General features: G+C 36.3%; 1 protein-coding gene across 1 annotated transcript in view; it reads right to left on the bottom strand.

Moving 5' to 3' along the window:
* The window catches only part of DOK6 (docking protein 6), a 446,729-nt gene that overhangs the window by 279,797 nt on the left and 152,380 nt on the right, over positions 1–14,552 (bottom strand). Inside the window, exon 2 of the mRNA XM_002757321.7 lies at positions 3,403–3,510. Within this exon, the coding sequence (XP_002757367.1) occupies positions 3,403–3,510 (108 nt within the window). The remainder of the gene's footprint in view (positions 1–3,402; positions 3,511–14,552) is intronic.

Below are 14,552 nucleotides of genomic sequence, written 5' to 3'. Positions count from 1 at the left end.
GAAGGCAGGCATGGGGGAGCCAGAAACCAGCTTGGGCTGAGAGGGAGAGAGTGTAGCTGCTGACCCTGTAAGAGGGAGCAAGCTGTGCCTCTGTGCATCGGAGTGGAAAGAGCCACAGAGTTGGCTGCTGAGAAGGGCACAGCTGGAGCAAGGAGCCGAGATAAAGGGAACATGTTAAGTAAGCTCCTGATGAGACAGACAGTGTGAGGAAGCTGCTGAATAAGGTCATGTGTCATCTACCTGCCATTTTCTTGAGAGTTCTGCCAGCTCCCTACCCCTACCTATCTTCTCCCCTCAGACTTCAGCTGGGGCTTGAACCTGACATCCAGCATTTCTAGCTGTCATTTGTGGGAGAATTATATTGTCAGAAGATCACTGTTACATCCTGAAAATGAAAACACAAAGTGGCGTTTTAAGACTATAATGCCAGACCCAGGCTTAAACCCTGTCATTGACTCTCATCACCTGCAGTTTAATTCAGTTTTTCTGACCTCTTCTACACTCGGTCACAACAGATGTCTTTCAGATCCTTGATCACACTGAATTGTTTCCACCTCATTTTTTCGGTAGTGATTTTTAAAAAATTTTTTCTTTTGGGTCGGGCGCAGTGGCTCACCACACCTGTAATCCCAAAGAGCCTGTAATCCCAGCACTTTGGGAGGCTGAGGTGGGTGGATCACGAGGTCAAGAGATCGAGACCATCCTGGTCAACATGGTGAAACCCCGTCTCTCCTAAAAATATAAAAAATTAGCTGGGCATGGTGGCATGTGCCTGTAATCCCAGCTACTCAGGAGGCTGAGGCAGGAGAATTGCCTGAACCCAGGAGATGGAGGTTGCAGTGAGCCGAGATGGTGCCATTGCACTCCAGCCTGGGTAACAAGAGCAAAACTCTGTCTCAAAAAAAAAAATTTTTTTTTTTTCTTTCTACTTGGAGTGATCTTTCTTTGTATCTCTGAATTTGTTAAGCACTGACTTTTTTTATTTCAGTTGACTCTTAGCCTACTCATATCTACAACCATTATCCATTAATTCTGTTCTTTTATAAAACACATTTATTACATATTTACATTGTTTTATGTTATTAAGAGGTTAATATCAATGACAGACTAGAGTGCCATGTTTCCAATACCGTATCCCAGCAGCATGGCCCAGTGCCACATTCATGGTGAAGCCTCCGTAAAGATGTCTAATGAATGTTAATGAGCTGGAATTCCATACCAGGCTAACGAATAGACCATGTTTTGACAATTCACAGAATAACTCAAAGAATGAAGTTTGCCTTAAAATTCACAGCTCACAGTGGAAGCCAAATGATTTTAATGAGGCAGTCTGCAAGATAAATAGGAGTTAGCATTTTCTTTAGCTCTGAGCACTGCCATGGAGTGCCTGGGATTGCCTCTGTAGGATAAGGAGTAGGCAAGGTAGTAGAAATCAAGAGAATATAAAATAAGAGGGAAGGGCTGTTCCGCATGCCTCCTACAGATGACCCTTTCTCTTCATTTGGCTAACACACTAACACCACTAGTTTGGCCATCCAAATATCTTCTTTGCAGAGAAGCTTTACCTGAGTTCCAAATTAGAAAACATGTTCTCTCTTCAGCAATCTATGAATACTTCTCCATCTGTACTTGCTATAGTGAATTGGAGTTATTTGTATATTTGTCTTTTCCACTAGAATGCAAGCTTTTTCAGGGTGAGGCTGTGTTTCATGCTTCTTTGTATTTCCAACCAGGAGTGGAATGCCTGGTATAGAAGAGACATTCCATGCCCATCTGTGTCCAAGTTACTAATCCGTAGGGGGTTAGAGTACTAGAGTGTGAATACTTTTTTTCAGATAAAAGATAGCTGAGTCCAGAGATAAGATAATAATTCTTCTTGACAACTGTTCCTGTCTCATTTCTAAGTAAAAATAAACCCAGTTGTACTGGCCAGAGAGCTCTAACTAGTATATGTCACTAATCAGCAGGCAGGAACTCTAACCAGTCATCCAAAGAAGACATAATATGCTCAGCCCAACAAAATTTTATTCACAAACTAAAATATCAGGAACTCATGTTTTTACAGACTGGCAGTTCCTCATTAAGTTAGGTTTAACATTATTGCTAAAGTAATAATCATAGTCGTAACAAAAAGATACCAGTAAGACTTTAGAATTCAAATAATTGCATATAATTAGATTGAGAAGTATTATGCTGGCTGTTTTATGATACCATATATCAAATAGTCTTTAGAGACATAAAACAATTTTAAAATTCATCTACTCATGAGAAAACCAAACACCCATTAGGTTGTAAGTGAATAGACAGAAACTTTAACTTGTATCCTCTGGCAGTAAATCTACATTAATATATGGAGGACTTGGCTGAATACAGTAGCTCATGCCTGTAATCCCAGTACTTTGGGAGGTCAATGCAGGAGGACTGTTTGACCCCAGGAGTTCGAGACCAGCAACACAGCAAGACCCCCATGTCTATCTATATTTAAAGTATTTTTAAAAACTACATATACATATATTGTTTCTAGACAGTTTTACAAACTCGACTTTTAAGCTCTTTGATCCAGATTTAAATACAATATAAATGATTACTAGTTAATATTCATAACTGGTAATAAATACTATTTACTGTAAAAAATCTACTTTTAAAAAAGAAATTACAATAATATATAAAATAAAATTCCACAAATTCATTACCTAATCTGGGTAACTTATTCCATGTATGACCAATGGGAAATTAAAATCTTTACTAAGCATTCCACCAATAAGCAACACTGTTCTATAATTCCGAGTTTTGATCATGAATCCTCTCTCTAACTATAAAATGTCTAGCTGTGTTTTGATGTTATCATGAAAGATATATTTAGAATCTTTCTGGGGTTATGTTTTATATTATTTTGATTCTTAGGAAACTGATATTTTATTCCTAGTACTGATGCCTTATCTCTACACATCAGCACATTCAATGATCATTTTCCTGTTAAGGAGCTGACAGAACAGCAAATGCCATACACATTAACAATATCATTAGCACTGCTAAAGGCAGTCCCCCAACTTTTATCTAGTAAATACTATTCACAGTTTACACCAAGCAACAAATGCACAATTAACCTGAATAGAGAGAAAATACATACTCGGCACCTTAGAAAATGATTTGGTTGAGTTATAAGTCATCTCATTTTGCAAAGTAGCAATAAAAACAAGTCTTTCATTTTGCAGAGGTACCACTGGCATTTAAAACAGATTATTAAAATAAAGGAGAAAATTATCTTTTGAATTTTATCAGAAAAGGGCATTTTATCCCAGCCATTAATTTTTGGCTTTGCAGATTTCATCTATTAAAGAAATATCTCCACAAGTCTTCAGGCCCAGTTATTCCCCAGGGACTTCCAGGACTGTGACTTACCTTATGAAAGTTTCTGAAATAAGCTGCCTTTTCATCTGGAAATTTTTCTAACCTTCTGGGTCCTTTGCTAGAAGCCTTCTTGAAAACCAACCAGCAACGTCTGAAAATCTGAAAGCAAATAAAGGAATCCTATTATCCATCTTTTTACGTGAGTTTATGACATCAGGAGTTTATTCAACTAATCCACTGGGAAAACTTTTTTTAAGTGCACTTACTTCACAGAGAGGAACTGTTTTTGATTGACAAGCATGTTCTTAAGATTACAGTGTATTTTTAAAATATAATATTTCATATAAAACATTTTCTTTGTGTGTGAAACGATTGTATTTTGAGGTGTTCACTGTATTGGCTGGTTTCAGTAGTCTTTAACATAACTAAATCATCTGGATGCCAACACATATAAATTACATATTATCACCATCCTAGTGACAGACAATTCTCCATCTTCCATGCTAGTGCAATGGCAGGTTAATAAAGTTAAGTGAAGTACTTATATAATACTCAATTTTCTGTCTTTGGGAAAAAAATCACATTTGAAAATTAACTTGTGGAATTTTAGATTTTTAAAAATATTCATTAATAATTTTGAAAGCAGCAGGAAATATATGTTTATAATATGAACATCTGTCTGATCATTTATTTACTTTTGTAATAGGAAGTATTTATTAAATACTTATGTGCAATAAATTAAAATTTATATATATATTTAGTCCTTATAATGAAATGAGATAGAGACCTAGAATAGGCATTACTTTCATTTCAAGATAAAATGTGACAATGTCAGGATTTGAACACACACATCTGAATCTTAAGCTTCGATTGAACAAAAAAAAAGCAAGATAACTAATTACACTAACACAAACCATAATTTCTGAACTTTGCCCTTATTTTGTAGACCTGATTAATACTGGACCTCTAGATTGTTCGTTCTATATTTTCTACCATATCACACTCCCTCAACAAGTATGTTTGAAGACAAGGTAATAAAATGAATGTTTCCTGATAATTGAAGAAGTCTAAAATGCAAGTTAGCCACATCTTTTAAATTTCAAATTTTAGTGCACTCTTTGCTGGTGGATAATTTCTTTACACCCATGAGGAAACTGATAGAAGGAAATTTCTGAAATCTAGATCACAGTATTTCTCTTCTATGTCTTCATTTAAATTGCAAAGTTGTCATACTGTGTTTTCTTTCTACAAATATATCCCAGATAATATAATTCCTTTGAAGTGTACATTGTTTATTATTCACAAAAAGACAGTCTTTTCCATGTTAAAGGTATTCGTACAACACTCACATAAAGGCCTCTCATTATAAAGCAGAACAACCAAGATACACATACTTTGACTTTACTCTTTCTTTCTTACATAATTTTCAGAAGCCTTGAAAAGCACGTGTAGGACAACCTTAAACTTCCTGCGCACATGAACATGCCCCTCCTCTGCCTGGATCGGATGTATCTTCCCTAACAAATGCTTCCTAACCATGCACCAGAAAACTACGAACTAAATTACTCCTTTAGCGCTCCTGGTGTTCTATCTACATACAGGTCCTGTATTTCACACTTAATATTGTTATTATTTGCTTATTTGGACCCTTACTGATCCACACCCCCAAAGAGAAACAATATTTAAAAATTAAATGATTAGAATATGATCAGTATATGGTTTGCTTAGCTTTAATTAGTTCTACATCGATTTATTTAGTGCTGTAGAATTCTGCTTTTGAACTTAAATGAAGTAATTACATTTCAAGTGGTAACAGATTTTGGAAATGCAAATATCTAACAAGAGACAGTTTGGTATAGCAGAAACTTAATAGAGCTTTGGAATCAGACAGACATAGATTTACATTATGGCTATGCCACTTACTAGCTGTGCAACCTTACACAAATTATGTAGCGTCTTACCTAATAAAGAAGGGTACGTCACGAAACAGAGGGAGGATTTACCAAGATGCGCTTATGCTGTATTACAAAGAAGACTCTCCACAAGGCGCAGCTATTTCTCAAGCTCTTTTTTCTTACAGAGTAGGTACAATTTTCTGCACATGACAAAGCCATATGAAGGGATACTTTTTTCCTAATGACATACAATTCTATTAAATATTCAGCTCCAGAATATTCAGATGCAAATATTTTGCAACCAGAAAAATTAGAGCACCATATAATAATTTTTTTAAAAACAGAAATTATATTAATGATCTCCCAAATACAGACTGTGAAACTACAAATATTAGACTTGGAATTCCAGCTCAGTCCCTTCCTGGAGCCAGATAACTTTGGGCAAGGCATTTAGCTCTCTGAGCTTGTATCCTTAAATTAGCTTGAGGATGATTAAGTGTTAAGTGTTAAGAAATTAAGTATATAAAGCTCATGTCACAGTGCATACAGCACAGTCAGTACACACAGGGCATTTTAATACAAAACAGATAAAAGGCTCTTAGCAACAGACCTTATTCAGCACATCTATAATTATTATGGATATTTACATATACTGTAAAATTATTGCTTGCATCAATATAGTTTTAAAGATTTCAAATGATTTTCATAATTATGAGAATCATGTTATATATAATATCAATGGACAAAACTGTTTATTCTATTGAATACACATAGGAGTTCCCACTCATTTCACAGTAATTTGGATACTGTTAAGCAATATAGCCATTTATATTGACATTTACTAATATAAGACTGAAACATAAAGAAAAAAGGCCTCAAATCAGTCTTCCTAAAATTGCTCTCTTCACCATAAAGCACGAAATAATTTTTGTGCAGGATAAATCATTTCACTCAGTCTTAAAATACAATTAACACTTTTGTAACATAATTCAGGGTATTATATTTTAATACCTGAAAACACAGTTTTTTTGGTCATAACAATTTAATTTTTAATGCAGGTTCTGCTATGCATTAAATACCTTCACTTGCATAAGTTAAATTAAGATCAATATGCCTCATGAAGATGCCCTTTGAGGATTACAAGACATAACCTGAAGAAAGCATCTAGCATCTGAATTGGGAAAGTAATCCACAAACTCTTACATGAAACTTTTGGGTTTCTAATACTGCCATGACTGAACTACATCCCCATAGAACTCATCTACTGATTCCCTAATTCCCAATGTGCTAACATTTGGATACGGGGCCTTTGGGAAGTAAGGAGGGTTAGATGGGGTCATGAGGGTTGGCCTTGATAATGGCATTAGTGCTCATATAAGAAGACACAGGAGAGAACTTGCTTTCTCTCTCTCTCTGCTTACTGACAAGGAAGAGGTCACATGAACGTACAGTGAGAATGTGGCCGTCTGCAAGCCAGGAAGAAAGCCTTCACCCGAACCCAGCAGGGTTGGTACCCTGTCTCAAACTTGCAACCTACAGAACTGTGAAAAAATAAATTTCTGTGGTTCAAGCCACCTGGTATATATTTTGTTACAGAAGTTGGAACTAAGATACTTTTAGGGATCTTTTCTTAAACCAGCAGTGATGGTGGGATAGTGCTGGTTCTGGTAGTAGTCAGGGTAATAATAGTGGGGAAGTAAAAGACAGTTACATGAATCTGAGCTTTGAGAGACTGCTAGCAGAAAAAGAATATTATCTGCAAAGTGGGATGTATGGAGATTATCACTATTTGATCTTTTAGCTATTCATTAATGGATATGGAGTCTTAATTGAGTAATAAAATTGAGACTCAAATCCCTAGTAATATAGTTGTTGTCTGTTTTGTGCAGAGAAATGCTTTCCCCTTACTCTCTATTACTTTTTGACTCATAGCTTCGGAACAATCATGATGTTGAATGAAACCTTATAATAGTCATGGAAATACGTAAATACACAAATACACATACTCACTGACTGCAATTCCCCATAAGATGTTACCATAGTTATTTTCTATTAAAGAGTGAGTTAAACATGAGCCAGAAGGCATAAGTTTTTCTATTTATGCACTCAATATTGTTTTAAAATAAACCTGATAATAGATCATAAGGAAAAATAGATTTAATATTTTTGAGAGTATCTTATTGCTTTGCTATTACATTAAGAAAGGCAACCATACAGAGATAAGACTGATCTTTAAAGATTCTGTATAGTAGACTGTTCACCAAGTTGAGGCCCTGAATATTTTTTATCTTGGGAAAAGTTTAGGTTTATAAACAGTTGCAAAAATGGTGGAGTTCCTGTATACTCTATACAGCTTCCTCTAATATTAGTATCCTATATAACCATAGTACATGTCAAAACTAATACATTAATATTGGTAAAATACCATTAACTAAAGATTCTGCTCAGATTTTGTCAGATTTTTCTTGTCCTGTTCTGTTTCAAGACCTAACACAGGATATCAAATTGCATTTAGTGGTTCTGTCTCCTTAGTCTCTTCTGATATGTGAAACTTTGTTTTTCACGACCCAAACAGTTTTAAAGTGTAACGGTTGGGTACGTTGTGCAATGCCCTTCATTTCTGTTTAAGTTATTTTTGATATTTTAAAGGTCTAATAAAAGTCTCACAATCAAGTAATGAAAACACACAATTTATTAGGAAATATGAATTCACCATGGCTATGGACTAGTTATATTTTCATCAGATCTCTGGCTGGATTTTAAACTTGAAGTAGCAAAAAAATTAAATGCTAAGTGCAGAGTTCCACCTTCCACCCCTCTTTGGACACAGTTTTTCAAAGTATTTTGCTTTTTAATAGGAGTAAAATAATCGAAAGGGCGCTGGTGTGGAGACTTTGCAAGTGTCATTCTGTGTCAATGTGAAATCAAATTAAGCATGAGTCAGCTAATTTGACACTAAAAGCCATCTCGGTCCCAGAAGTATAAAATAAGCAGAAGTACAAGGAGATCACCTTTTTGTACTCTTCATCAAACCAGATTTTATTAGTGCATTAGGATCTGCTTTAGGCCCTATAACTGATGCCTTATGTGAGAGGGTTGGAGAAATTCCAGGACTGAACAGCAGAAGTGACTGCCTGAGACCAGGAAATCACTCCCTGGAGAAAAAAATAATAATAAAGGAATAGGTTTTATTTTGCTTATAAATGAAAGATACAAATTCTTTCAGTACATGAAAGAGCACCACATAAATGAGATGCAGTACCTTATTTTTATCTGCATCCCATGAGAATGGGACATAAATTAATAACCTCCATTAGCAGTAGGTGGGAGGAGATGAAGTCTCTTCAGATACTATTTGGCTCTTCAAGGGCATCTCAACATACAGAGACCATTTGGCTGGTTAACAACAGAACCTATTGCCTACAAGAAAATGTACCTTCCCAGTGTCTGTCTTATAGCAGATGTCATTTCTGCCTTCCCCATCATTTCAGGATGTTGTACAACTTTATCCTGGGGGATTAGCTGATTTCACCTTCTCATTTGAAACTAACTTCTAAACCTGCTAGTTATATTATCAAACAGGCTCCTAGGTTCCCCTCCAATTCTCATATAGAACATTCCATGTTGTTGCTAGGAATCCAGAAATTCCAGGACCACAGCTGGTCCATACCCTTAGCTTTCCACGGTGTTAACCAGCCAGCCAGCATGCCATAATTAAAAATCTTCTTAATCCCCTTCCAGTTGATGAAATCCATTTTACTGCATAGCAATCTCTTTTCCTTAGTGCTTTCTCCTTTTCAAGGTGATTTTATACAAAGGATATCCTTTTTCCATTTAAGACTCTCTATGAAGTAGGGAGCAGATTTCTTGGCTTCAGTCCATAGCCGTAATTAGCTAGGACTCATTCACAAGCTCTGCCTTAACCAAAAGTCGGGTTTAATGGGCCTGTTTTATCACAGTCTGTTGACCTAATGAACCTTGCACTTCAAGTAGGATTTTGGTTAGAAACTTGGCAGGATTTTCAATTACAGGAGTTGTCAAACCTGAGAGTCCATTGCACTAAAGCAGGTGTTAGGAAGTTTGTTCCTAGAGATTTAAAAAATTATAGAAGGAAGTGTCACAGCTGGAGTGGCTAAGTTTGTGTTTCCTTCTGAAAGCAAGACACCATATGAATGACATCTTGGAGAATAAGATTTAATTATTAATTTACAACTGTGTATCAGATGAATATATTAAGACAAGTAAATAAATAAGCAAAGCCCATCCAGGAAGAGATATTCACAGGTTTAGACTATGAGTAATTTCAACTACTTGGTCTTAAGTGTTTGCCCTTTGACAAAATGTATGTAGTACTATTGAAAGACACACTTGGTTTGTGTAAAAACAGTGGTCAATGAACAGGATTAACTTTGCTACACTGATGAGTTTAGCTTTAGCTATCTTTTCAATAGAGAAATGAGTTTTGCTCTACCTTAATACTAGCTTATATTTAATGAGAGATAGACAGATGCATAGATACACAGATAGATATAATGTTACAATCCCTCTTATTATCTCATTTATTCAAAAAGTACTTGAGAGTTCTACATTCTCTAGATACAGTAATAAAAAAGAATTTAAACAAAATAATAACAAAAACCAAGTTTCTGCCCATATGGAAAGAAAGTTCCAGCGGCATGAAACTATCATTTCAATGTGGTAGATAAGTGACAGCAAATAAATAAACACATTTGTAAATATTGATAAATAGATTTTTTTTGCTAAGTGCTATGGAGAGAACTATGCACATGGATGGAGAAGGCCCAACCCCCAAGGAGACTTTTAGGAGCAGCATTGGAGATCATGAGAGAATGAGTGATGCAGACATCTGAGGAAAGAGCATTTCAGCCAGAGAGAATTGCAAACGCAAATACCCTGATGCAGGAGCTTCTGAACTACTTCAAGAGCTGCAAGGGGCCAGTGTGCAGGGCAGGGAGTCAGAACAAGGTGGCTGGAGTTCAGAGAGACAGGGAAAGCCAGGTCAGGAAAGGATCTTGGCTTTTACTCTCTGATGCCATTAAAAGCTCCAAGCAGTGAGAGAACATGATAGAACTTAAATCTTAACAAAAAGGAAGTGATGTAACTATATTAATATAAAAGTCTACTTTAAGGGAAAATATATTATTAGAGATAGAGGCACTGTGGAATGATCAGAGGTTAATTCAGCAGAATGTGTAAACTCTTTTGAATTTATATGCATTCATGAACATAGCCTCGGAACTGTAAATCGGAATTTACAAAAAAACAAACAAGGCCGCAATAATGTGTCTTGTTTGTTTACAATACCAGTATCTGCTAGAATGATCATGTACAAATCTGATCATGTACAGTATCAGAGCAAAAATATTTATTAAATTGGTTAAATAGATCTGCAGAATACAGTACCCAGTGACTGCATAATATAAATTACTTTCAAGCTCACAAGGAACATGAGAGAAACTGATTATATATTGGGTCATAAACAAGAAAATCCAAAGGATTCAAGTAAGATTAAGCAACAAGATTGGAAGACTTGCCATATGGAACACCAAGACCAAATACCAAGACACAGTAATTAAGACACTGTAGAATCAGAGAAAGACAAATAGATCAGTGGAACAGAACCGTCAATAAACACATATATGGATATTTGATTTATGACAAAAGGAGCACTTCAAAGCAATGGAAAAAGACTTTTTAGTAAATGGCTCTGGAATCACTGGATAAATATATTCAAAACAGAGTGAAAATTGAGCTTTGCCTGACATGATATCCCAAAATCAGTGTTACGTGGATTCTTTTTTTCCCTTTTGTTTTTTAAATTGTTCTTTGGATTCTGGGGTACACGTGCACATCCCGCATCCTACAGGATTGTTGCATAGGTACATACTTGTCATGGTGGTTTGCTGTCCTCCTCCCCCACTCACTGTTGCATATATCAGGCATTTCTCCTGGTGTTATCCCTCCCCATCCTCCCCGCCCCCTGCTGTCTCTCCCCTCCCCTCCCCTCAAACCCCCCACCTACCCGCAGTGAGTGTTGTTCCCTTCCCTGTGTCCAAGAGTTCTCCTTGTTTGTCACCCACCTATGAGTGAAAATAGGCAGTATTTGTTTTTCTGTTGTGTCAGTTTGCTGAGAATGATGGTTTCTAGATTCATCCACGTCTCTACAAAGAACGTGAACTTGTTATATCTTATGGCTGCATAGTAATACATGGTTTATATGGGCCACATTTTCTTTGTCCAGTCTATCACTGATGGGCATTTGGGTTGGCTCCAGGTCTTTGCTATTGTAAACAGCACCACAATGAACATACATGTGCATGTGTCTTTGCAACAGAACAACTTATAATCCTTTGGGTACATACCCAGTGATAGGATTGCTGGGTCAAATGGAATTTCTATTTCTAGATTCTTGAGGAATCGCTACACTATCTTCCATAATGGTTGAACTAATTACACTCTCACCAACAGTATAGAAGTGTTCCTATTTCTCCACATCCTCTCCAGTATCTGTTGTCTCCAAAATCTTTAATGACTGCCACTCTAACTGGTGTGAGATGGTATCTCAATGTGGTTTTGATTTGCAATTCTCTAATGACCAGTGATGATGAGTATTTTTTCATGTTTTTTGGCCACATAAATGTCTTCTTTTGAAAAGTGTCTGTTCATCTCTTTTGCCCACTTTTGAAAGGGTTTGTTTTCTTATAAATCTTCTTTAGTTCTTTGTAGATTCTGGATATTAGCTGTTTGTCAGATGGGTAGATTGCAAAAATTTTTTCCCATTCTGTTGGCTGCCAGTTCATTCTAATGATTGTTTCTTTTGTGGTGCAGAAGCTTTTAAGTTTAATTAGATCCCATTTGTCTATTTTGATTTTTGTTGCCATTGCTTCTAGTGTTTTAGTAATGAAGTCCTTGCCTATGCCTATGTTCTGAATGGTGTTGCCTGGGTTTTCTTCTAGGGCTTTTATGGTGTTAGATCTTACATCTAAATCTTTAATCCATCTGGAGTTAATTTTTGTATAAGTGTAAGGAAGGGGTCCAATTTCAGCTTCCTGCATATGGCTAGCCAGTTTTCCCAACACCATTTATTAAACAGGGAATCCTTTCCCCATTACTTGTTTTTGTCCAGTTTGTCAAAGATCAGATGGCTGTAGATGTGTGGCATTGCTTCCAAGGCCTCTATTCTGTTCCTTTGGTCTGTATCTCTGTTTTGGTACCAGTACCATGTTGTTTTGATCCTTATAGTATCGTTTGAAGTTAGGTAGCATGAGGCCTTCAGCTTTGCTCTTTTTGCTTAGGATTGTCTTGGCTATGCAGGCTCTCCTTTGGTTCCATATGAAGTTTAAAGTGTGTTTTTTTTTCCAGTTCTGTGAAGAAGGTCAGTGGTAGCTTGATGGGGATGGCATTGAATCTATAAATTACTTTGGGCAGTATGGCCACTTTCACAATATTGATTCTTCCTAATCAAGAGCATGAAATGTTTTTCCATCTGTTTGGGTCCTCTCTTATTTCCTTGAGCAGTTGTTTGTAGTTCTCATTGAAGAGGTCTTTTACATCCTTTGTTAGTTGTATTCCTAGGTATTTGATTCTCTTTGTAGCAATTGTAAATGGGAGTTTGCTCATGATTTGGCTCTGTTGTCTGTTGTTGGTATATAGGAATGCTTGTGATTTCTGCACACTGATTTTGTATCATGAGACTTTACCAAAATTGCTTATCAGCTTAAGGAGATTTTGGGCTGAGATGATGAGTCTTCTAAATATACAATCATGTCATATGCAAATAGGGACCATTTGACTTCTTCTTTTTGTAACTGAATGCCATTTATTTATTTTTCTTACCTAATTGTTCTGGCTAGAACTTCCAATACTATATTGGATGGGAGTGGTGAGAGAGGGCATCCTTGTCTAGTGCCAGATTTTAAAGGGAATGCTTCCAGTTTTTGCCCATTCAGTATGATCTTGGCTGTGGGTCTGTCATAAATGTCTTTTATTGTTTTGAGATATGTTCCTTCGATACCTAGTTTATTGAGAGTTTTTAGCATACAGGGCTGTTGAATTTTGTTGAAGGCCTTCTCTGTATTTGTTGAGATAATCATGTGGTTTTGCCTTTGGCTCTGTTTATGTGGTGGATTATGTTTATTGCTTTGCATATGTTGAACCAGCCTTGTATCGCTGGGATGAAGCCTACTTGATTGTGGTAGATCAGCTTTTTGATATGCTGTTGGATTTGGTTTGCCAGTATTTTATTGAAGATTTTTGCATCAATGTTCATCATGGATATTGGCCAGTAGTGTTCTTTTTTAGTTGTGTCTCTGCCAGGTTTTGGTATCAGGATGATGTTGGTCTCATAGAAAGAGTTAGGGAGGATTCCATCTTTTTGTATTGTTTGGAATAGTTTCAAAAGGAATGGTACTAGCTCCTCTTTGTAGAATTTGGCTGTGAACCCGTCTGGACATGGACATTTTTTGGTTGATAGGCGACTAATTGCTGCCTTGACTTCAGACCTCGTTAATGATCTATTCAGGGTTTTGACTACTTCCTGACACACAGTCTGGGGAGTGTCCAAATGTCCAGGAATTTATCAATTTCTTCCAGATTTACTGGTTTATGTGCATAGAGCTGTTTGCAGTAATCTCTGATGGTAGTTTGTATTTCCAAGGAAGTGGTGGTTATCTCCCCTTTATCATTTTTTATTGCTTCTATTCAATTCTTCTCTATTTTCTTTTTTACTAGTCTAGCTTGCAGTCTATTTTGTTGATCTTTTCAAAAAACCAGCTCCTGGATTTATTGAGTTTTTGAAGGCTTTTTTTGTGTCTGTATCTCCTTCAGGTCTGCTATGATCTTAGCTATTTCCTGTCTTCTGCTTGCTTTTGAGTTTTTTTGATCTTGCTCCTCTAGCTCTTTCAATTTTGATGATCAGGTGCCAATTTTAGATCTTTCCTTGTTTCTGATGTGGGCACTTATTGCTATAAATTTCCATCTAGACACTGCTTTAAATGTGTCCCATAGATTCTGCTATGCTGTGTCTTCGTTCTCGTTGGTTTTGAAGAACCTTTTTATTTCTGCCTTCATTTCATTTTTTATCCATTTGTCATTCAGGAGCAAGTTGTTCAGTTTCCATGTGATTTTGTGGTTTTGAATGCTTTTCTTAATCCTGAGTTCTAATTTGATTGTGGTGTGGTTGAGAGACTGTTACGATTTCTGTTGTTTTGCATTTTGCTGAGGAGTGATTTACTTCCAATTATGTGGTCAATTTAGAGTAAGTGCAATGTGGTGCTGAGAAAAATG

The sequence above is a fragment of the Callithrix jacchus genome, chromosome 13, assembly GCF_049354715.1.
Source record: "Callithrix jacchus isolate 240 chromosome 13, calJac240_pri, whole genome shotgun sequence".
Taxonomy (NCBI): Eukaryota; Metazoa; Chordata; class Mammalia; order Primates; family Cebidae; genus Callithrix; species Callithrix jacchus.
The sequence above is the reverse complement of the archived record's forward strand: the minus strand, read 5'-3'. Positions and strand labels throughout refer to the sequence as shown.